Source organism: Chiloscyllium plagiosum, unplaced genomic scaffold, assembly GCF_037043375.1.
Source record: "Chiloscyllium plagiosum isolate Xiang-an unplaced genomic scaffold, Cpla_swu_hap1 HiC_scaffold_19, whole genome shotgun sequence".
Taxonomy (NCBI): domain Eukaryota; kingdom Metazoa; phylum Chordata; class Chondrichthyes; order Orectolobiformes; family Hemiscylliidae; genus Chiloscyllium; species Chiloscyllium plagiosum.
The window spans coordinates 58,325,247-58,350,928 of record NW_028270157.1 but is presented as its reverse complement, the minus strand read 5'-3'; the positions used below and the strand labels follow the sequence as shown (position 1 = coordinate 58,350,928).

Here is a 25,682-nt window from a genome sequence, read left to right as displayed (position 1 = left end):
TGGGATTTTGGTGTAATTAAGGGATAGATAGGTGGGAACTTTATAATGAGGGAATAGATAGAGTTCTCTGCAGCCCTGACTGGAAGTCCCAAACATTGTGTTGCTTCCCCAGTATCAGAGTTTAGAACGTCTCCTTAGGGCTGGAACAGAACTTGAGTGGGAGGGGAAAGATCTAGTGATGATCACCCACATTGGCACTAGTGGCATCAATAAGACCAGAAAAGTGGTTCTGCTGAAAATAATTTGAACATTTAGGAGCTAAATTACAAAGCAAAATCTCCAAGGTAATGATCGGAGGTGTTACTACCTGGGGCATGAGCAAATTGTCATAGAGTGAATATAGTTAAGTAATAAATACATGGTTTAAAGATTGCTGTGGGTGGATTGAGGTTCATTTTGTGAGGCACGGGTGCCAGTGGAGCTGTTCTAATGGGACGGTATTCACTTGACATGCTGGAGTCAATGCCCTGTCAAATCGAATAATTAGGAGTAGAGAGATGGCTTTAAATTAATTAGATGGGAGGAAGGTTTGGAAGAGGGTAAGTGTAGACTTATAAAGCAACAGGATAGGGCAGCATTACAGGGGATAACAGTACCTGATTGAGATGGGAAGGGACAGAACATATTAACATAGAAAACAACAGTACATACAGTCAACGGGGAGAAATGGTAAAAAGGCAAAATCAAGGGCTAACTACCTAAATGGGCATTGAATTCAGAACAAAATAAATACGTTAATAGCATAAATGCAGGTTAATGGGCATGATTTTATAGCCATTATGGAGATGTGGTTATAAGGAGATCGAGATTGGGAACTAAACATTCAGCAGCTTGTGCTTTTTTGAAAGAACTAGCCGGATGGAGAGGATGGTGGGGTAGCTTTGTTAGTAAAATATTGGATAAGTATATTGCATATGACCTTGGAAATTAAGAAGTAGAATTTCAATGGGTGAAAATAAGAAAAAAGAAGAGGAAGAAGGAACTGGCAGTAGTCTGTAAGTCTCATAACAGTAGCCATTATGTCAGAATAAATCAGGAGATATGAGGGTATATAGAAAAGGTACTTCATTAATCATGGGTGACCTTAATCTTTATGTCGATTGGGATAGAGGTAATTGTGAAGAAGAATTCACAGAATATTCAGTACAGTTTCCGGTAGCAATATATTTTAGATCCAGCGCAGCAGGTCAGGCAGCATCCAAGGAGCAGGAGAATCGACGTTTCGGGCATGAGCCCTATTTCAGGAATCATGCCCGAAACGTCGATTCTCCTGCTCCTTGGATGCTGCCTGACCTGCTGCACTTTTCCAGAAACACATTTTCAGCTCTGATCTCCAGCATCTGCAGTCCTCACTTTCTCCTATTTTAGATCCAACCTGGATCAGGCAATTGCAAATCTGTTGATGTGTAATGAGGCAGGTTTAATAAACAGTGTCAGGGTAAAGGATCCCTTTAGAAACAGAGAACATAACATGGTAGAATTTAACATTCAGTTTGCGAGGAACTTGGGTCAGAAACAACTACACTGAATGTAAGTAATAGCAATTTAAAGGTATGAGAATTAGCTGGAATGACTGGGATAGATGTTTAGCAGCAAAGATGGTTGAGAAACAATGGTAAAGAAAATATTTCATAGCTCACAGAAAAGATATATCACAGTGAGAAAGAAAGATTCTGGAAGGGACTAAGCCAAATATCATTAAGCAAGGAAGTTAAAGATAATATCAAATTGAAAAAAAAATACAATGTGGAAAAGATTAGTGGGAAGCCAAAGGATTGGGAAAGTTTTAAAAACCAACAAAGATGACCAAAATAAATAGGAATAAGGTAAATTTAGAGGGTTAACTTGTAAATAACTAAGTAATCATGATAAATAGGATCTTTAATGCATAAAAAGGAACAAGACAAGGGAAACAGTAATGGAGAACAAGGAATAGGCAGAGAGTTTGAATACATAATTTGCATCAGTCTTCACAATAGAAGACACTAATAGCATTCCAAAATTACTAAATAATTAAGTGGCAAAAAGAAGAGGAAACAAATACAATAGCTATCACTCAAGAAAAGTACTACTGAAACCTTTGGTAACACTTTTATTTAGAAAGGAAAGGAGACAAATAAACACCTAATTATAGGCCAGTTAGCTTAACAACTGTTATTAGGGGAATGTTGGTCTTTCATAAAATATGTAAAAGCAGAGCATTTACAAATACAGAACATGATCAAACAGAGTGAGCATGGCTTCACAAAAGGAATCTCATGTCTAACAAACTTATTAGAGTTCAGTGAGGAGATAACAAGCTAGATAGATAAAGGTGAAACAGTGAATATACTACGTTTAGATTTTCAGAAGACATTTGATGAGGTACCACATATTATGCTTCTTACTAGATAAGATTTGGAGATTGTGTATGAACATGGATGGAGGACTGATTAGCTATTGGAAGACAGAATTGGGATAAAGGAGACATTTTCAGGATGGTAACCTGTAACTAGTGGTGTGTCATGGGGTTCAGTGCTGGGACCACAATTATTTACAATATATGTATTTGTGAATTGGATAAAGAAAGTGAATGTATTATTGCCAAGATTGTAGCAGATTCAAAGAGGCTGCAGAAGGGGTATAGACAAGTTAAATGAGTGGGAAAAAAAAAGTTGGCAGGTGGAATATAACCTGGGAAAGCCTGAAGTTATGTACTTTGGCAGGAAGAACAAAGGAGTTAACCATTAGAGTCATAGAGATGTACAGCATGGAAACATTCCCTTTGGTCCAACCCGTCCATGCCGACCAGATATCCCAACCCAATCTAGTCCCACCTGCCAGTACCCGGCCCATATCCCTCCAAACCCTTCCTATTCATATACCCATCCAAATGCCTCTTAAATGTTGCAATTGTACCAGCCTCCACCACTTCTTCTGGCAGCTCATTCCATACACGTACCACCCTCTGCGTGAAAAAGTTGCCCCGAGGTCTCTTTTATATCTTTCCCCTCTCACCCTAAACCTATGCCCTCCAGTTCTAGACTCCCAACCCCAGGGAAAAGACTTTGTCTATTTAGCCTATCCGTGCCCTTCATAATTAGTTGAGAAATACTGGAGAAAGCCACAGCACAAAGGGATTTGGGATTTTTCTCATGCAGAAAAAGCTAGCATCAAAGTTCAGAAGATAATAGGAAGGCAAATGAAATGTAAGCCTTTATTTCAGAAGAAATGGAATATGAAAATAGAGAGGCTTTGTTCCAGTTATACAGGTACTGGCCATGCCACTGATGGAATACTGTAAACAGTTTTGGGGCCCTAGAAAGATATTAGGCGTTGTCCAGAGAAGGATCATTTGGCTGATCCTGGGTAGAGAGAGACACTGTCTTCTCAGCAGAGGTTGGGTAAGTTGGGCATGTGGTCATTGGAGTTCATAAGAATGAGAGGTGACATTATAGAAGTCTGCAAGATTCTCGGTGTCTACTCAGAGTAGATGCAGAAACGTTGTTTCACCATGTTGGAGAATCTAGGACCAGAGGACATAAGTAAGGGGTCACCCATTTAAGACAGAAATGAGGAGGATCTTTTTTCTCTCGGAGATACTGAATCTGTGGAATTCTTTACTACAAAGGGCTGTTGAAGCCTGGGTCATTAAGTATGTTTAAGGCTGCGATCGATGGATTTTTTAATCAAGAAGGGAATCAAAGGGTAAGGGGGAAAAGTGGAGATTAGAATGAGCAGATCAGCCATGATCTCATTGAATAGCAAAGCAGACTTGACAGACGTAATGATCAACTTCTGCTCCTATGTCTTACAGTCTTTTGATTCACAGCACCAGGGACCTGTTCACTTCTAGCCTCAGGAGACTGTCTTTGTGTGGATCACATTTAGAAACAACAGTTAAGTTGAATTGAAACATTTAAACAAGGAGAACTTAGGTTGGCAATTTATGATTTGAAATGTTGCTACTTTAACAATAATTGTGTGTTAAACTGTGAGAATGATACACCTTTTGAAAGGTCCCTTGTCCCCAGAACAATCATGGCCACCAACTTCCAACACCAACTCTGATCCTACCTCAATCCACTTGTTACTTAACCCTCATACCTGCCTTTATTTCTTTCAGAATCAGCTACGTCAACATATTCCTCTCTCATCCTGAACTCCCCTTAAACTGCAGCAACACCCTGAACTCTGTCACATGTACATGAACTCATTCACAATTCTGCCTGTATTGGCTTACCTAGCTTGGCTTGAATTCAGGAACAGAACAACCTTAATTTTCCCACCTTTGTTTTCAAGTCCCTGATTAGTTTTGCTTCTTATTATTTCTGTAACTTGTTCCAGATCAACAACCTCCAGGAATGTGGTTGACCATTCTCTTTTGTATCCCTGATTATTTTTGTGCCACCATTGATAGCCTTCTGATGCTTAGACTCTAAACTCTGGAATTTCACCCCGCTCCAGCCATTGCTCAGCCTTTCCAGCTCTACCTCTTCTTTTTCAGTGGAGATGATCTGCCCAAGGCCAGGTCCTCGGGTGGCATGATGACTCAATGGTTAGCACTGCTGCCTCACAGCACCAGGGACCTGTTCAATTCTAACCTCAGGAGACTGTCTTTGTGTGGAGTTTGCACATTTTCTTTGTGTCTGTCTGGTTTGCTTCCGTTCTCTCCCACAGTCTAAAGATGTGTAGGTTAGGAGGATAGGCCTTGCTAAAGTGTCTAGGGATGTTGGCCATGGGGAATGCAGACTTACAGTGGGAGGGGACTGGGTCTGTGTGGGATGTTCTTCAGAGATTCAGTGTGGACTTGATGGACCAAATGGCCTGCTTCTGTACTGTAGGGATTCTACAATTCTCTGCTCATTGCTTCATGTTTCTGTCCTACACTCTCCTCTTCAGTTGCCTGTGGGACACTCCTATATTGCTGATTTAAACAATATGACTAAATAATACAAAAGGTGTTCTTCCTATGATTTTTCATATGTGCACGTAGGAAATACAAATCCTCATCCTGAAGGATCCTTCATCTGTCAGCAGCCATTGTGCCTCAAAGTTCCTTTGCTCACCATTTCTTTGAAAATTCGCTGAAAAGCCATAGCATATAGCCCTGAGCATAACACCCTTACATGGGCTTGGGGAGACTTACAAAAGGTCAAGGATGCCAAAGAGATCTCAAACAATACTGCATCACAATTTGCTTTGTGTTTCATAAAACTTTCCACTTCAACCATTTTGAATCTATTAGGGTCACCCACCCTGTGCCATGTGGTATCTGTTTCGTTTGCACCGAAGTTCCTCGGAGTGTTTTAAAGGTGTTATAAGTGCATGTTGTTGCTGTTGAGGGCACAGTATTGCGTAGAACTGTGCAGCACGGGAACCTTATCCTTGAATTTCAAAAGCAGCAGGCAGTTTTTTGACATTTTTGATTGCAAAATGTCATTAGCACCTTGTCGCCTCAGGATATTGAATTGAAAATATCTGCACTGAGCTTTTATTTTTGCTAAGCCAATGAGATATTTAGAAGTGGAAATCCTGCAAAACGACAAGAGGTCAGAGAATCTGAAAGGAAGAGAGGGAGGAACAAAGGGAATAGTAGTAGGAGTAGGTCATTCAGCTCCTCGGGCCTGGTCTGACGTTAAACCAGATCATAGCTCATCATCTACATCAATGCCACTTTCCCACAGGATTCCCTCATCCCTTAATATCTTTAATATCTGGAATTCTATTGACCTCTGTCACAAATATTTTCAATAACTGAGTCTCCATAGTTCCTCCAGGATGGAGAATTTCAATGATTCACCACACACTGAGTGAAGAAATAATAAGTTCAGTCTCAAACAGGATTTTGGTTCTGTAAAAGCAAACGCAAAAAGATATTGAGCAAATACTTGTGTTGTTGCAGGGTGCAGGAATTAGATCCCGATGAGTACTTTTAATTAAATCTAAGATGCTTGTACTTGCCATCAGTTTGGGCTTGAAGCTTGTTTCAAATATGCATATTCAAATATGAGAAATGAAAGCTTTCCAAATATTGTTGCTGTATTAAAATGGGAATTTTTAACACATTTTTATGGAAATTGCTTTGATTTATCAGAGGTTTTAAGCACATTTTAACCGTAAAATAAAGGTTGAGGAAATGTTAGCTTTAAATATTTGTATGACAACATTGCATACACTAATTTCTTAGTGGCTATAACATTTAAATGGCACAAAAGCAGCTTTTATAATTTTGAAAAATTAAGTGTTTTCTGCCCTCTTCTATGAACAGATCAATTCCTTCATGCACCAAATCTTTCCACTGTTCAATCAGTGTACAGTCTGTTTGATAAAAGCAATGTATTTGATCTGTATACATCACTGCTTCTTGACCATCAATTAAAATATCTTGTTTTATTTTGCAGATGTACATTCAGACAACAACTCTTACTATATCCATGAGTTTAAGTGCTTCTGTATCTCTAGGCATGCTGTACATGCCTAAGGTTTATATTATCATCTTTCATCCAGAGCAGAATGTGCAAAAACGCAAGCGGAGCTTCAAGGCAGTGGTGACAGCAGCCACAATGTCAAGCAAATTGTCACAAAAAGCAAGTGACAGGCCAAATGGAGAGGTCAAAACTGAACTCTGTGAAAGCCTTGAAACCAACAGTAAGTGCAATTTTAATCACGTACTGTTCTTATACGCAATTAACTCAGAGGGCTCTTAAAATCATCTGACCCCCTTGAGCTTATTGGTTACAAAGCATTTTGATTTCGGGAACATACCAAAGCAAGAATGGGATCACATTCTTATCTGCAATCCAGATTGTCGGGGAGGATTAAGTATGGTATCTCTGAGCTTTACAATGCAGAAGAATAATGAAATTTACCTTGTTAAGATGAATGGGTGAAACATAAAGAGAAAGAAATGTGCTGGATCCATGCAGTTACTGGAAAATACCATGATTTGCAGGTTTAGTTATTTCTGATCAACCTTCACGTGAATGGTCATTGCTAAACTGAAACATTAACTCTGTTTCTCTCCACAGATGCTGGCTGACCTGTTAAGTCAGTTTTGTTTCGGTCTGTTTTCTGTATTTTCCAATGTTTCCAGTTTGGATGTTCCACATCTGCACAGTCCAAAGATGTGCAGGTCAGGTGAATTGGCCATACTAAATTGCCCGTAGTGTTGGGTAAGGGGTAAATGTAGGGGTATGGGTGGGTTGCGCTTCGGCGGGTCGGTGTGGACTTGTTGGGCTGAAGGGCCTATTTCCACACTGTAATGTAATCTAATCTAAACTCTGCTTCTGTAACATTTTGTATACTTGTGTTGAGTGGTACCAAGCAGGCAAACCTAGGACATTTGTTTCTCTGTGACACCATTAATTCTTGCATAACCTCTATAGAGACGATATTTCTCGAAGAGGGATCTCAGCTGTGTTAAATGGCTTAGGGACCGTAAAGACCTTGTGAATGTACCAAGTGTTAGATGGTGATCGTTTGAGAACATCCTGTGCATTGAAATATTCTGCAAACAGCTAATCCCCATGTTATTTCACCACTAGGTAATGGTAACATTTATGAAAATGACAAGTGTTAAAATAGTCTAAGCAGAGAAATTCCACTTGAGAAAAATGGGATAGATTTTCCATTTTTACATCATTCTTTTTGACCTTTTGGTGATTAATATAAGTTGCCAACTCATTATCACCTATGTTAAACCTTTAAGTAAGGTTAACATGTACCAAATTAATAGTAAGCAGTGTAACTTTATGACACAATCAAGGTTGACGGAGAAATTGGAGATTGCAGACCAGCTGGCAGCTTCTCATGATATTTATAACTACAAAGTAAGCTTCACTCGCATACCTGGGCATGATATTGGATTATTGACTTGTAATCATTCCCAGGACTCTTATAATATTTAGGTAGTTATCTATACATTCAGATTATTTCTGGAATGAGACTGTGTAATTGCTCAAAAAGCTAATTGCTTATTATACAATTAAGCTTAAAAATTAAGAAGACCTTTTTATTCCACTTTGTTATATAATAAAACTCAATTTTGAATGTAATTCATTCCAAAAGTTTTTTAAAATCCTTATTCTTAAGGCATGGGCACTGTGAGTAAGGCTGACATTTATTCCCTATTGCAGTTTTCCTGAGAAAGTAAGAGTTGCTTATATGCTGAAACCACAGCAGTCAGTACATTAAGGGGCTCTGTCACAATGTTTTATTATGGAAATTTCAGGACTTTTTCCCAGCAACCATGAAGGAACAATGATATTCTGAACTTGGAAGTTTTGGTGTTTCCACACAACTCCTGCCTTTGTCAATCTGAGTGGGGGAGGTAACAGATCTAAGAACAAAACAAACGATTGCAGGGTCTCAGTTCCAACAGTCCCTTGAACCTGCTCTTCCTTTGACAAAGATCACGACTGTTCCGGCAGTGGTTCTTCTTTTTAGCTCAGACCTTAACTGCTCCTGCTCACTCAGCAGAGCCTCATTCTTAGTCCGGCTTATGCCATTCTATAAAGACAATGAGATCTCTTCTCTCCCACTCTAACCTCCAGATCTGAGGAGCTATCCTAAGCCTGACACCAGCAAGCAACACAGCCTTTTTTATTCAATGGTGAGACATGGGCATTGATGGCTGGCCAGCATTTATTGCCTGTGCTGAGTTACCCTTGAGAAAGAACGGTGAGTGAAGCTTAGAATCCCTACAATGTGGAAACAGGTCCTTCAACCCAACAAGTCCACACCGACCCTTGTGTCCCATCCAGACCCATTCCTTTACCCTATTAGTCTACATTTACCCCTGACTAATGTACCTAACCGACACATCCCTGAACACTGTTGGGCTGTTTGGCATGACCAATTTACCTAACTTGCACGTTTGGACTATGGGAGGAAACCGGAACACCCAGAGGAAACTCACGCAGACACTGGGAGAATGTGCAAACTCCATACAGACATTCACCTGAGGCTGAAATCGAACCTGGGTCCCTGCTGCTGTGAGGCAACAGTGCTAAACACTGAGCCACCGTGCCACCCAAGGATGGTTGCTCTTACTGATACTGTCATGGAAAGATGCATCTGCAGCTGGTAGATTGATGAAGATGAGAACAAACACATTTTTTCCCCTTTGTTTGTTCTGTCACCACCTGCCGCAGACCCAGTCTAGCAGCTACGACTTTCAGCTCGATTAGCCCCATCAGTAGTGTTGCTGCCGAGCCACTCTTGGTGGTGGACATTGAAATCTCACACCGAGTACATTTGGTGCCCTTGCCAGCCTCAGTGCATCCTCCAAGTGTTGTTCAACATGGAGGAGCACTGATTCGTCAATTGGGGAGGACGGTATGTGGTAATCAGCTGGAGGTTTTCTTGCCCCCATCTGGGACTTTGTCTGTAAGGTATGATTCTGTGACTATTTCAGTCTGTTGCTTGACTAGTCTCTGAGAGACCTCTCTCAGTTTTTGGCACTAGTCCCCAGGTGTTAGTGAGGAGGAGTTTGCTGGGTTGACAGGGCTGTTTTGTCTTTTCTGGTGTCTAGGTTGATACCAGGTGGTGTGTCTAGTTTAATCTCTTTGTTGAGACTTTGTAATGATTGATACAATCGAGTGGCTTCCTGGACCATTTCAGAAAGGAGTTGAAAGTCAACCACATTACTGCGAGTGTAGAGTCACGTATAGGCCAGATCAGGTGAGGACAACAGATTTCCTTTCCTGAAGAACATTAGTGAGCCAGATGGGTTTTTCAGACAAAGGTCTGACATTGGGGAGAAGCAGGTAAAAGGTTATTGAGTTGAATGATGAGCCATGACCTTAATGATCAGTGAAGCAGGTTCAGAGGGTGAATAGCCCACTGCTGGTCCGACTTTCTAAGTTTCTATGAAACTTGCTACCACATGGAATAGTTGAACTAGAGGAAGATAGGGAAGGTTGGAATAGAAAGATGTACTAATTAACAGGGGGATCAAGTTTAAGAGCCGTGAGGTTTTGTTACAGCTCTAAAAATCCCTAGTGAGACCACACTTGGAATATTGTGTCCAGTTCTGGTCGCCCAAAGATACAGAGGCTTTGGAGAGGGTGCAAAGAAGGTTTACCAAGATGCTTCCTGGACTGGAGAGCTTGCCTTATGAAGAGAGATTGACTAAGCTCAGACTTTTCTCTCTGGAGAGAAGGAAGAAGAGAGGTGACTTGATCAAGGTACAAAAGAAAATGAGAGGAATGGATAGAGTCAATAGCTAGAGACTTTTCCCCAGGGCAGGATTGACTGGCATGAGGGGTCATTGTTTTAAAATATTAGGAGAAAGGATTAGAGGGGATGTCAGAGGAAGGTTCTTTACGTAGAGAGTTGTGAATGCATGGAATGCGTTGCCAGCCATGGTGGTGGAAGCAGAGTCATTAACATGCAAATGAATAGCAGTGAATTGAGGGATGCTTAGGTTAAATTATTTTATTTTACATTACGATTGTTCCTCGGTACAATAGCGTGGGCCGAAGGGCATGTTCTAATAGGTCTATATGATAAAGTAAGAATGGAGGATCAGAGCAGACAGTTCACAACAACCATTACAACCTGAAATTCTATATGTGTTTTCAGCCCTTAATTCCGAAATGTGCTTTTAAAAAGAGGACAGCTGCAGAGACAATATAACTGCAGGTAGAAATTGGGTGGCTCACTGAATACTAGTTTGTGAATACCTTTCTCCCAGATCTCAAGAACTTGTATTTCAAAAGCAACCAGTTGAGCTTATATCAGCCAGATATGAGATAATTCGATTCTCCACTACAGAAAAAAAAATGCTAACCCAATACACGTGCAGACAGATTAGAAATAAAAAGTCAGTCCAAAATTGTAAAAGTTTTTTAAAAAAGGGTACACGGATCAGTCTCTGAATTGTACATGAAGAGCAGGCATTGCGCTGGTTGTATTGATGTTAACAGCTGATCAGGTGGTTTTTGAGACTCTTGCTTTTAGGTAAGCTGAGTACAGTTCCTTTGTCATGATTCCTTCTTTTCATGAGTTTACAGCATTTGGGAGTGACACATTTCTTCCATTCCTTACCTGCTGTGCAGGGATGTTTACTTTTGTGGCCTCCACAGCACAATAGGCACATTCTGGACCACAGCAACCTAACGATAATAGTCAGGCTAAAGTTGAAGCTCTCGTTTTCCTCATCTAGGAATGTATAAGCAATGGAATTGACCACAAAAATGTTCACAAGAGGTGTCACTCTAACAGGTCTAAGGGGTGGGGGTAGAGAAATATTCAGCCAGTTCATTACCTCGAGTCACTTTCTCTTTGTCTGGATTTTCTTTCACATCTTCAGGTGTTGCGTTTTGTCAGTCCAAAACAGACTTTTTTTCCCCAGTGAGCCACTCAATTTACAACTGCAGTTATATTGTGTCTGCAGCTGTCCTCTTTTTAAAAGCACATTTTCGAATTAAGGGACAGAAACGCTCATAGTATTTCAGGTTTCAGATGTGTCATTGTAATGTTTGTTGTGAACTGTCTGATCTGACTATCTGCTTCTGTTTAAGAGCAGTTCATTTTCACAGTAAACTGATTTGCAATGAGTGTGTGAATTTTCTGTCTTCAAGTTTCCACCATTATACACGTCCTTATGCAGCTTTTGCTTGTTTATGGAGTTGAGTTAATGATTTATTGTCTCATATATATCTTGAAGGATATGGATATTTTGTTGCCAAGATTCAGTGCCATTTTGAGATGCAGAGAGAAATTACACCAATAGACCTCATCTCCTGTACAAGGGGGTCTACAAACACAGCTCCAGGCTTTTCCAAGGTCTCTGCAAGGTGCCCCAGAACTTGAGGAGTAGCTGCTCCTGGCATTGCCACTGCCACATCGAAGCCCAACCGAATCCGCTCCTACCGCAGCCAGAAGTCCTTCTCCAGGCACTGCCACCACCGCAGCCAATGATCGGCCGAGTGCCCAGGTCCAGGCTCCCGGCTGACCCCAGCCAGTAACTCCTCACCTCGGTCACCACCACCACAGCACCTGACAATCCACCTGCACCGCTGCAGCTTCCTCACAATGTCAGAGGATGGGGAAAGGAGAAAGAAAAGTAATGAAAAAGTAGAGAGCAAGAGAATAGAATGGACGTGTTCAGGAACACTACCTGGCATGCTGGTGCCCCTATCTGGATGACTTTAACATCATCTCATTCCAGCAGTTTATAATGTTCAGGGGACCACACTGGGAAAGGTGTCTAGCAGCATGCTTCACTTTCCATCCTCACTCTCCATTTCTCTTGATTTCCTAGATTCTGAAGAACTCCCTCCCTCTGTTAGGGTTTTGTCTTTCAATTCAGTCGCTGAATGTACTTCTGGCTTTCAGGTTTCCGACCGGTTAGAATGAGCAGATGTGAAGATTCCTCAGTGGGAGGTGGTGGTGGTGAGGGGGGAGGGGGGTGGGAAGGGGGTGGGGGTGGGGGGGAAGGTGCTCACTTTGATGGTTCACCGACCCAAAACCCTTGAACATCAGGTCTCAGCTCAGATGCACATGCCTCAATCACACTGGGAAACCAGATCATTTGGTTTTCCCCTGGTGTCTCATGTGATAAAAATAAAGCAGTCAGTAAAGACAGAGGTGGCATGGTGGCTCAGTGGTTAGCACTGCTGCCTCGCAGTGCCAGGGACTTGGGTTTGATTCCAGCCTTGGGTGACTGTCTGTGTGGAGTTTGCACATTCTCCCTGTGTCTGCATGGATTTCCTCCAGGTGCTCTGGATTCCTTCCACAAACCAAAGATGTCCAGGTTAGGCGGATTGGCCATGCTAAATTGCCCCATAGTGTTCAGGGTTGTGTAGGTTAGGTGCATTAGTCAGGGGTAAATATAGGGTAGGGGAATGGGTGGGTTACTCTTTGGAGGATTGGTGTGGCCTTGTTGGGCTCAAGGGCCTGTTTCCACATTGTAGGGATTCTATGACAAATGGCCCCTTTATGTTGTAACTGAGTTTTTTTCCAGTATTGTCAGCGGTGATTTACTGCTTTACTGTACAACTGCAATTAACTTGCTGGGCAGAATTCAGAAAAGAAGCTGTATCACATCAGAAATGAAGTGGAGGAGCTGATGTTGGACTGGGTTGGACAAAGTTAAAAGTCACACAACACTGGGTTATAGTTCAACAGGTTTATTTGGAAGTACAAGCTTTCGGAGCACTGCTCTTTCATCAGGCAGGCTACCTGATGAAAGAGCAGCAGTCTGAAAGTTTGTACTTCCAAATAAACTTATTGGACCATAACTTGGTGCTGTGTGATTTTTAACATTAGAAATGAATGACCAATGTTGCATTGTGAAATATTAGAAAAGACAATATAACAGCAGAACATGAAAGATATGAGAGAGGGAACTATTGAAATATTTAGATGCTTCAGCAACCAGGATGAATTGTGTGTCATGTAGCTAAATTGTTACAGCCGAGCACCACAACATACTAGATGGTCTGAGTCAATCATTTTAAATGAATGATCTCGCCTGCATCAAAGGTTTCAGGTTCAGTGTGTACTCCAGAGACATGATCTTGTATCCATGCTGAATCTCCATTGCAGACCTTGGAGAGTACTACATTGTCTGATTATCAGATCAGGCATTAAACTAAGATATGCTGAACTTCTCAGGAGAATCTCAAAGGTCCCATGGTATTAGTTTTAAAGACAGCTGTCAATATAAATCCCTCAATTAATATCACTCAAATAACTAAAATAAACAGATTATCTGTTCATCATTTCCATGTTTTTCATGGGACCTTGCTCTGTGCACATTTGAGCCAATTTCCTGCATTTTAACAGTTATTGGACTTCAGAAGAAATACTTGTAGAGCAGTAAAGCACTCTGAGCGATCATGAGATTGTGATAGATCTTTCCTTCTATTTATGATGCTGTTGTGACAAAACTGCTGTGCACTTCTAGACGGGAAAAATTGTAAACACTGCACCTTTTTACTGTATTTTTGATTGGAGTCTGAAAAAGGAAAGGAACTGTTTTAAAGCTAAGGATTGTCGAAACATTACTGTTCAGCAGTTTTTTAAAAATAGGTAACCCAACATTATTGAGAGGGACTTTGACGTTTCAGAGGACAGTATGAAACAGACTGATATGCTCAAACAGGTTGATGTTAGGAAGGAGGCTAGGCTGGAAATTTTGAAAAATATAATGATTGATAAACTCCCTGGGCCAGATGGGATATACCCTAGGTTACTACAGGAAGCAAGGGAAGAGATTGCTGCTCCTTTAGTGATGATCTTTGCATCCTCACTGTCCACTGGAGTAGTGCCAGATGATTAGTGCATGGCAAATGTTATTCCCTTGTTCAAGAAAGGGAATAGGGATAATCCTGGGAATTACAGACCAGTCATTCTCACCACGTTCTTTAGTGGTGGGCAAAATATTGGAGAGGGATCTGGGATGTAGGATTTATGAGTACTTGGAAGACCATAGTTTGATTAAAAATAGTCAGCGTGGGGCAGGTCATGCCTTACAAACCTTATTGAATTCTTTGAGGATCTGACAAAACATGTTGATGAAGGTAGAGAAGTGGATGTGGTGGACATGGATTTTAGCAAGAGATTTCATAAGTCTCCCCATGGTAGGCTCATTTAGAAAGTAAGGAGTCATGGGATACAGGGAAATCTGATTGTCTGAGAGGGGTAGTAAATGGAAAATATTCAGCCTGGATCTCAGTGACCAGTGGTGTTCCGGAAGGATCAGTTCTAGGAGCTCTACCCTTTGTGATTTTTATAAATGACTTGGATGAGGAAGTGGAAGCGGGTTTTAATAAGTATGCCAATGTCACAAAGGTTGGTGGAGTTGTGGCTAGTTGTAGGTTGCAAAGGAACATTGACAGGATATAAAACTAGACTGATACGTGGCAGATGGAATTCAACCCGGAAAAGACTGAAGTCATTCACTTTGGGAGGTTGAATTTGAATGCAGAAAACAGGGTTAAAGGCAGGACTCTTGGCAGTGTGTAGGAACAGAGGGATCTTGGGGTCCATGTCCATAGATCTCTCAAAGTTGTCACCCAAGTTGATAGGGTTGTTAAGAAGGCATTTGGTGTGTTGTCAGGGGGACTGAGTTTAAGAGCCACAAGGTTCTGCAGTCGCTCTATAGAGACCTGGTTAGACCACACTTAGAATATTGTGTTTAGTTCTGGTCGTCTCATTATCAGAAAGATGTGGAAGTTTAGAGATGGTGCAGAGGCGATTTGCCAGGCTGCTGCCTGGACTGGAGGGCATGTCTTATGAAGAAAGGTTGAGAGGACTAGGGCTTTACACGTTGGAGTGAATAAATATGTGAGGTGACTTGATAAAGGTGTACAAGATGTTGAGAAGCACAGATAGAGTGGCTAGCCAGAGACTTTTTCCCATGGCGGAAATGCCTATCATGAGGGGGTATAATTTTAAGGTAATTGGAGAAAGGTTTAGGGGAGATTGCAGAGGCAGGTGCTTTACACAGAGAGTAGTGGGTACATGGAATGCAGTGCTGGCAGTCATAGTGGAGTCAGGTACATTAAGGACATTTAAGCGACTCTTGGATAGGCGCATGGAAGATAATACAATGAAGAGTATATAGGTTAGTCTGATCTTAGAGTAGGATAAAAGGCCGACACAACATCGAGGGCTGAAGGGCCTGTACTGTTCTACGCTCTGTGCTCTATGACACTCATTTTAAGCACAGTTTACACAATTGCTGGTTCAAGCAGTAGTAGGAGCAAGTGCAGACATGCTGGAGTTGAGGATGAGGCCAGATGGGAGTTCAGGCACCAAGATGTAGCCGTTTGGAATGTGTGGTGACATATTATCAATGTTGACGGCCTTCTGCTTGCTAACAACCATTTGATTAGTTACCAAGTAGCTGAAGAGCTTGAAGCTATGAACAGGATAGTGAGAAGTCATCAGATCTCCATCTCAGGAACTCTATCATTGCAGTAAAAGCCACTTTCAGCCTGAAGAGATCTAGTTTATCTTTCCTTCAGCAGTTGCTATAAGGTGTAACTTTTAAATGTACAAGTCAAAGAGCTTTGATATGTGTGGACCAGTTACTCTCTACGTCCTCAACTAGTGAAAGCATCCAGAGAAGGAAGACAGAAAAGCAGCATTCCAATCAAAACACAAGTCACCCTCAGCAGATCCATTGAACTACTTTCTTAAACTTTCCCAGTGCCCATAGCGCCCATGTTTTTCTCCTTGTCTGTTCCTGTCTGTGTGTGCAGAACAGAGGTTGTAAAGGGTTAGAATAGTAACCTGGAGTTATGCCAATGGTTCATAAGGGCAACTGTCTGTGTGGAGTTTGCACATTTTCCCCGTGTCTGTGTGGATTTCCTCCGGGTGCTCCGGTTTCCTTACACAGTCCAACGATGTGCAGGTTAGGTGAATTGGCCATGCTAAATTGCCCGTAGTGGAAGGTGGATTAGTCAGGGGTAAATATAGGGGAATGGGTCTGGGTGGGTGCCTCTTTGGAGGGCCAGTTGGATTCGTTGGGCCGAAGGGCCTGTTTCCACACTATAGGGAATCTAATCTAATCTAATCTAATCTAATCTAATTGTTTACCTGTAATAATTCTTGTTAAGCAGGGAATCCTAGTCCATGCTTTTTGACAACCTATGTCTGATATTTAGGTAAATTAAGGGGGGGATAAGAGATTAGGTAGTTTTTATAAAATCTTTTGTAATGTCTCTGAGAAGCACAACAAAATTCTTCTCCAAATAGTCATTGTTTCCATTTAAAGTCTGGTTAGTTTTCAGAGTAGCAATATTGTTGCAAGCTGCAATGAAAAGATCCTTGAAATTTCTCCCTGATACTTTGCTCAGGTATTGAACTTGTACTGCATTTGTTTCTTACATTTGTATTCACTTGCACAGACAAAAGTCAATGCTTGTAACACAAGAATGTGATAAAGTCATTGTAAATGACATTTCACATATTTAAGTCCAAATCTCGAGTTAAAATGTGAGCTCTATGGTATGGCAGAACTGCAATCTATTCCTTTATATTAGAGCTATGTTTTAAGCACTGCCTGAAGTGCATTGTGCACAGCAGATAGGACTGCAAACAATAGGCTTCTTGATGAGCAATTAAATCTACTTATGTGCTCTATTGTCTCAGACAAAAATCCACTGAATAGAACCAGAATTTTCAGTGCTACTTTATTTGTGCCTAATATTTGGGTCATAGACTACATGCTTTTGGATTTTTCTCTTCTAATATTTTTAAAGAGACTTTGTCCTCAGGAAAAGCAGCTTATATTATGAATGCAATGAACTGGACACTATTGTGTTGCAGTTAGACTGCTTGAAGATGTGAAATATATCACTGTATACGTAGATAAAATGTATTTGTTTTTGTGAAGACCTTGCATTCTTGAATTGAGAAGTAACAGTCTCCATCAGTAAAATAAAGCCAGAAACAGATAAATGTGCAGAATTGAAACTTGTCACTTCATACCCCCAAATTAATCTTTCCAGGTTTGATCAATCTTCACTATATTAATATATACCATAAAAAATCTCCAAAGGCTCCAAAACGTTATGGTAATTGCAAAAGAAAAAAAAAATCACCCCTATCTAATAGAATTTCCAAGCAAATGTCAGGAAGATCTTCTGTAAACTGGCACAGTAAACAGACGTGGGAAGGAGAAATATGGCAGCACCACTACACAGTCACACCTTGTCCTCATATGCAGAAATATTACATCAACATTCTGGAACTCCCAACCTGACAGTATTATTGGGAATAGCTTCACTGGGAATAGCAGCAGTTTGAGAAGAAAGCCCAGCATCACCAAAAGCAACAGGTTTAGAGAGTAGATGTTGGCTTTGTCAGCACATCAGATGTTCTGGCTGAATGAAAAGTAACACTTCCAAATTAATGTATCAAAAATCTGCTAAATCTACATTTAATAAGTTTGGCTTGAATTCACAACTTGAAGTTATATTCAGGAATGGCAGAAGTAACAAAGCTAGTTCCGGAATGAGGGCAAAATTTTCACACTCTTTTTAAAATCTAGACAGGAAAATGTCAATTGCCTCCCTGGTCATACCACGCCTGAGGAAGGAGCTGAGCTCTGAAAACTTGCAATTTCTTATAAACCTGTTGGGCTATAATCTAGTGTCGTTTGGTTTTTAGTCCACCCCAGTCCAACTCCGGCATCTCCACATCACTCTTAAAAGTAGTAGATATCATGTCCCCCAATGAATTCATATACAATTGCTATTTTATAAAGCGGATGAAGACCATTTGGCCCATCATGCCAATGTTGGCTTTTTTTAAAAAAAACTGTTGAATTATTTTGACTCTCCCACTCCTGCTATACAAAATTACAATATTTTTCCCCTTTCAAAAAAATATCAATTGCCTTTGTGAAAGTCACTAATGAATCCAGCTATACCACTGTTTTAGGCAGTGAATGTGAGATCAATACTTGCTGTGCAAATAATTTCTCCTCGTTTCACCTTTGGTTCTTTCGTCAAATTTCTTAGGAGTGTGACCTCTGGATACTAATGTTGGATAATGGGTTGTAACAATTGGTTTCCTGTCAGTGGAAACAGTCTCCTTTCATTTATTCTATCCAGTCCTTCACAATTTTGAAGACCTCAATTAAACTCACAGCTGGCTCCCCCATCCCTAACTGTAATCTTCTCTGTTATAAGGAGAATAACCGCAACATTTGCAGTTTTATCACATAATCTGAGTCTTTCCTTATTAACAATTGTTCAAATCTATCTTGTGAATCTGTCTTCAACAGCTTCTTCTACCAAGACAACGTATATCAGCTACAGCAACCATGCAAACTGACTTGGCTAAGATCTGAAGTAGTCTGAAGAGACTGCATGTATGAAAATGAACCCTCGTGTCTCATCATTTGGAAAGTGCTCTGACTGTACTACCTGCTGTGAGGCTGAGGAAGAACAGCCGTCGGCTACATCAGATGAGGTGTTCCCATGTGTATTCCAAGACACAGGTCTGATGACGAGAAAACCTAAACAGGTCATCGTGCAATTGGCAGTTGTTTTGGCAAAGAATGTCGGCCAGAGTGAACCCATGCCTGTTGTTCTCCTTGTAAGTCTTGTGATTGTGCAATTTTTCATTCTTGTTCAACTTAGTTTTGAAAGGCTTTCTCTGCCCTGCGTAATACAAAACAAAAGGGCTTGTTGTGTGTACCAACTAGCTGGATTGCAACACTGCGTGGCACTTAAACAAATGCAAAGGTTGAAGCATGTCGAATTTTTATACAACAGATGTATTTGTAATAAAGGAATGTTTTGCAAATTCAGAGTTTTTTGAGTCACAGGTTCAAGTGTAATTTAACGTGAAGTCTTCATGCCTCCTGAAAAAGATGGGGAAATAATTTCCTTCTCTCTTATTTTAAGACCTGATCAGCCACAGCAAATGGACATCATCAATGTGTACACTAGCATTGACTACAGTCAGTTATAAACTTGGTTACACTTAGGAACTTAAGATCAAGAGTAGGCTAGTCAGTCAGTCCCTCGAACCTGTTGACCATTCATTTAGATCATGGCTCATAGCTCATTTATGGTTTATGGTTTGGAAGATCGAAGACTTAGTAAAGACTATATAACATACATTTTCACTTTCGTTTTTGGCACATTTGCAAAAGGTCCTGTCTTTGCTAAAAATTATTGAAAATGACCACAGCAATTTGAGACATCAGTTTCCTCCAAACTTCAACTTGTTTAACAATATGGTGCGATTTTTCCATTAAGCTTTTATTTAATTTTTACATGCATTGGAAGGCAGCTGAGAAGAACCAAAAAGAAACATCAAATAAATACAGTAATAACTTACATGTATATAATATCTTTAACCTAGTAAAAGATCCCACAATATTTTAGAGAGCACAATCCAGCTGTCAGACTGCTCTAAAAAGCAGAAATATAACCATCAAAACCGTGGTGACCACAGTATAAGTGCAGTGCGCATTCACATGCAGGCCAACTAAACAATTGGCCTGACTATCACAGATAGAAACAATGTAGAATGAACTGTAGTGTCCAGGGTGAATAATAAGTGATGGACCATATAGTTGGGCATCAAAATATACTTTTCTCTGTAACAACATCTAAACATGTGGCACATTCACACCAGTACCTCTGTGGCTGTGCTACTGAGCATAAGAGAACCATACGTAGACTTCAATAATGAGAGTATCACTGCTTTGAGCTGTAGAAATGGAATTAATTCAAGGCATCTTCAGTCATATATTTATGATCACCAAAACTGATTAAATGTCCCAAAATTGTTTTGGTTACAATTCTACTTTGCTTAAATCTGATAACTTTAGAACATTTTGTTGTTGTCATTTGAATGCGTTAAATCCTGCAAAGACTTAGCAAGGTTTTGAAGAATAGAGGAGAGACATCAGCAAAACCACAAAAAAGGTTCCTCACCCAGTATCAGCTGAAGCTACCCAGGACACAAGCACACAGTCGATCTTAAAAATACATTGCTTTAGGCTTTGCTTACTGAACTAGGATCAAATGGGCATCTGCCTTTCTCTAGGAAAATACACGCGAGGAAAGAACAAATTATATTTCTGGATTAATGTAATATTGCATTAAGCACTCAGCTGCAACAACAGAAAGGAATGGGTTGTATTTTCAAATGGAATTTATAAAGTTTACAAGCTCAAAGCCTTTCATCCATGTAATGAATGCTTCACAGTTTTATTGTGGCACAAAACAGAATGATAAGCAACTCGCAGTGCGATCCACTTTATGTTTATTCCCTTATTTCTCCAGTCAGTGCTCCCATCTGACAAGAGCCTACTAGTTCCACTTGGCATTGTACACACATTTCCACACTTCTTAAGAGAATATGCATTAGTCATAATCATTCCTAGCATGACACTGACAGTATAAGTTCTGCATGAATTTTGGTGGCGCGCTAGCAACTAATTCTATATGGTACATGGTTTACACTGAGCAACATTGTGAAACTGGTGAATGTAAGCAGTGGTGGTGGAGTGATCCTATGTTAACAAGGTGTGTACTGGAATGTAAATGGCTTCCAGTTTTGATTTCTTTATTACAGTGGATCCCTAAAAAAAATTAACTCCACTTACCGAAGAAAAAGTTGACCCTTAAAAGGCACTCAATACTAGTTGGGTGGGCATGGCATCCAGACACTGCACTTAAAATGTTGTACCTGCAGTCTGTTTGCCTTTAACACATTGATTTGAGACCTGCTCAGGGGGTATAGTTTGGGTGAGAACAACTAGCCTGACTAAAACAAGTCAGGCACCTTTTGGTGGCCGTGTACACTATTTTAATGGGAGGGTGGTAGTGGGGTTTGTATGGAAAAGGCTGCAAGGGAGTCACTCTGCCTCAACTAATGACAGATCAGCAGTGAACACTGCTACAGTGAGGGCCAATATCCAGTTTCGCCTTCCTTCCTAAATGGGAGGTTAGCAAAAAGGAGGTGAAGAAAATTGAAATGAGTTGATCACAAGTAGGTTCCACTGTAATTGATCTTGTTGATATCATTTGTTAAAGAAAGATTGAGTAAATACCCTGAAATGTTTCTCCTGTATTCATCTGGTATTTTTTATTGAAATTAATTGACTAAAAGTTATTGAATTTTTATTGGTGTCTTTCTTTTCTGCACTTTCTTCTTCACAAAGGATGGTTGGCATTTTGCTAGATTGTAAAATATTATGCATGACTTTAGCTTGCACACTGAATGCAGTGAGAATGCTCAAAGTGACTTTCTACTGGAAATCATGTCATAATGTTAATTGATTAGAATCACACGGAGTGCAAAGCAAATGGCTCAAGTTTGTGAGAAGTCAATTTAAAAGAAAGCAGGAAAATTCCATGACTTGGCCAAACCAATGGGCGGTAAATCTTGGGATCAACTAAAAAATCTAAGATGCCTTTAGGAATGAGCTTTGAGAAGTCAAATGTAAATCCAATATTATTCTACTTTTAAAGAATAATTCATAGACTTTAGAACAATGATTCTTACTATTGACTATAATAAGATCTGAAAAAGAATATTTATCATAGAATTTCAATGAAAGACATGAATTTCAGGCAAGACATAGATTTTCCTTATATTACTTAATTGCCTGCCAAAGGACAAAAATGGAGATGAATAGTTGAGTGGCCTTTGCTTGTTCCATCCCTACTAAGTGCTGGCAAAATAAATGTCTAGCAAAGGTTCTTGCTGGAGAAATGACAGCTGTCTGCATGCACCTTGTAGAATTTCCTTTCTCTGACTTCTCTACATCATTAACTTAACAAAGACAAAATACACTGACCATCATGTGATATTCTTTTCACATTTAATAGACTGAAATGCATTGCATTGATTTAAAAAAAAGGATTTAATTCACCATTGATTTTGTAGACTAGCTTCCATTCAGGAACTTGTTGCAGTTCTGCTGCTAGGATGCCTACCAATTTAGCAAGGCGAGAAATATCGCTTGCAGTCCAAATCCAATCCTGCAAGAATTGGCTGCACCCAGAAGTCATGGATTCAAAGATGTGAGAAGGGAGGAGATCCCAATCTTGTTCATCATTTATCTGCCCTTTCAGCAAGTATATGTGTGTAGGATCTGCTTCAATTTGCTGCCCTCTATTGACAAGTACCCTGGTAAATCTCATGGTCTAGATTTCTATTTGAAGGATCGTCCGTTGGGTAGAATATTGGCAGGCAAAGTCACCATAGGAATCTTACCTCAGCAAGGAGGCAATATTTTCAGGAGGAGATGGAGAGAATCGGTGAGACAAATAAATATTAGGTGGCAGATTCTTAATCTCTCTTGTTCAGAGTTTCTTCAGTCAGCACTTGAAGCACTTGAAGAACAATGAAGACAGTAGCAATTGGGAATAACTCCGCGTCCATTTTTGTCCCTAGTTATTCTGCTTATGAAATGTGATGTTTTATGGGCCCAACAGCAACATGTATTTGGGATTCAGGAGTGAATCCCCATGGTCTACTCACACGACACAAAGAATGATAGTGACATTCGCAACCACAAGAAGCTCACTTTATTATTAGTCTGGCAACTTAGCGCTGAGAAACTTTCACAGTAACCTAGGGGAGATGCATAATCAAATCACAGCATTTGTAGATAGTGTGCTATCATATAAAGCAAAATGTTTGTATTTTCCCTCAAACATAACTTCACTACAAATGGCCTGAATTGTGGAAGAAATGTTGCCTGATCATAGAACATAGAAAAGTGCAGCACATTATAGCCCTTTGGCCCACAATGTTGTGCCGAGGATTATTCCTAATCTAAAATAAAATAACCTAACATATGCATCCTTCAGTTCACTGCTGTCCATGTGCATGTCCAGCAGTCACGTAAATGTCCCTAATGACTCTGCTTCCACCACCACAGCTGGCAACGCATTCCATGCATTCACAACTCAGTGTAAAGAACCTACCTCTAACGTCTCCTCTATACCTTCCTCCTAATATCTTTAAACTATGACCCTTATGCCAGTCAATCCTGTCCTGGGGAAAAGTCTCTGGCTATTGACTCTATCCATGCCTCTCATTACCTTGTATACCTCGATCAGGTCACCTCTCTTCTTCCTTCTCTCCAGAGAGAAAAGTCCCAGCTTAGTCAAACTCTCTTCGTAAGGCATCCATAGAGACTTCATGATCCATAGAGCAATATCGCTGAAGAGACCAGCACCTGATTGTCTTAATAAGAACAAGTATGGCCGCACTAATTTATGACCTTACATTGCCATAAGCATCAGTAAGGGGAAAGCAATTGCAGTCTGTGATCAAATATCTGCTAATGCTGCTGTTGACCTAGGGAATAAAAGATTGGTAAGACAAAGCCGGGCTCGGCCACTCGTCTGATACTTTTGCCTCCCTTGTTGAGTATGCACACTGCACTATGTGGTATCGAGTTCAATCCTCAATCTGAAAAATGATCTCACCCAGTGTGAAGGGTGCAATTAGTCAGAGTGCTAACTGTGAAACAGGTTTGTCAAAAAGGAAAGTGATCCTAGGCCTCTGCTTTTTATTGCATCTGTGCTGGACACACAGTTAGAGAGACATTAGGTAAGGAAGGAGCCACGCTCCAGTGTAAAGACCCTCACAATGGAATACTTCTCCAACGCTTTTTTAAATCAGGGATTGCACATAAATAATAACAATAGTGGCGCTGTCCCAGAGGTCAATTGTTAATGGAACAGTATGCCAAATCACTGTTAGCACCAGAGAAGTGGAAACAGGGAAAATAAACTTTAAAAACTGCAGACAAACGTTTGATTTCTTGAGTTACACAATGATTCAAGAGGTATGTGTGAAAGGGATGTTGGACAATGCTGCTTTCTTAAAAGTTACATTTATAAAGGTGTGCATGTAAGATGAAGAAGATAAACATGAGATAGGCTTTGAATGTTTGGAATTCCAGAAGTCTCAAGTGGGAGATAACTCAGATTTTCTCTGGTACATTTGCATTCAAAATGTAGAGTCATTGGGAGAATGGTTGCTTTTAATGTAGAGCGGCTCATTTGCCCATGATGCAATCTGGCTGAGGCTCTTTTTTTTGTTGGAACTGGTTATGTGAGTTCTGTAATGAACAGATAATCTGCTCTGGACATTTAGCACGTGAGCAGCGAAGATTGAAATGACCCTGCACCAGCACGAGGCCCTTTCATTTGCACAACGCGAAAGTTTCATGTGAAAGCTGGAACTCACTTTGAAAAAGTGGAACTCACACAATTGAAAAACAAAGTAAGAGTTCTTGCCCTGTGTCCAATCAAGTCTGCTCAGGCCTGATACTGGATTTAAGCTACGTTTATGCAACAATGTGTGCACTAATGCTATATTGTGAAAAAATTGTTAGAAGCTTCTTAAATTTGCTGTGAGCCCGAACATCCATAATTATAGGGCTGTATTTTAAGTAACATTACCGTCAGTCTGTACAAATAGAACAAAGAAACGGCATGTGCAAATTCAGTCCTGGCTGTGAAAATTCAATTTGAATTCAATTTTGTACAGAGACAGTTTGCAGAGCACCTTTCGTAACACCAGGATGTCTCAAAGAGTTTCACAGGCAATAAATCACTGTATAGTAACTGTTGAAGCACAGGAAACTCTTCTTCATGAGATTATGTGCCTAAGGTCTGATACACAACACCATGATGTCCAACATAGTTAGGACAGGAAGGCTGGTCCTGAATCAATCCAGTCCAGAATTGGGAAATCAAGCCATTACAACTAGAAGCAATGTGCTCCACACTTTGCATTCAGACAACAAATGCAACCATCCCTGCACCCCTCACCCCAAAGTGCCTGAGTTGCAGTGGCATATTGAAATCTAGAACTGCAAATAATGATGTATCATAAAGGGAACGATCTCTGTGGGAAACTGACAAAGGAAGGGGGTGTGGATGTATTTGGTGGGTGGTATCCTGCTGGAGGGGGCAGAAATAGTCTTTTGAATGCAGAGGCTGGTGGGACGCAAAGTGAGGACATTGTTCTAAGAGGGAAGGGAAAGACCATCTTGCTCTCATTTTACCATTTCTGTCTTCGGGTCTGTTGCAGTGTTCCAGTGAAACCTAATGCAAGCTGAAGGAACATCATCTCATTAACACTTGGACACTTTTCAGCTTTCAGGAATCAGCCTTCCATGATTATTACACCTTTCTCCACCCCACAATCCCCACTGTTTTGTTTACCAAGGTTTGATTTCAGCAGAGCTG

At 40.5% G+C, this 25,682-nt stretch overlaps 1 protein-coding gene across 4 annotated transcripts in view; it reads left to right on the top strand.

The window, feature by feature from the left end:
* Window positions 1-21,617, top strand: part of LOC122559526 (metabotropic glutamate receptor 8) — a 447,166-nt gene extending 425,549 nt beyond the window's left edge. For all 4 annotated transcript variants that reach the window (XM_043709129.2, XM_043709130.2, XM_043709131.2 and 1 more), the window contains exons 10-11: window positions 6,384-6,630; window positions 18,731-21,617. In XM_043709129.2, coding sequence (XP_043565064.1) covers window positions 6,384-6,630; window positions 18,731-18,780 — 297 coding nt within the window. In that variant the 3' untranslated portion in view covers window positions 18,781-21,617. The remainder of the gene's footprint in view (window positions 1-6,383; window positions 6,631-18,730) is intronic.
* Window positions 21,618-25,682: the final 4,065 nt, after the last annotated feature.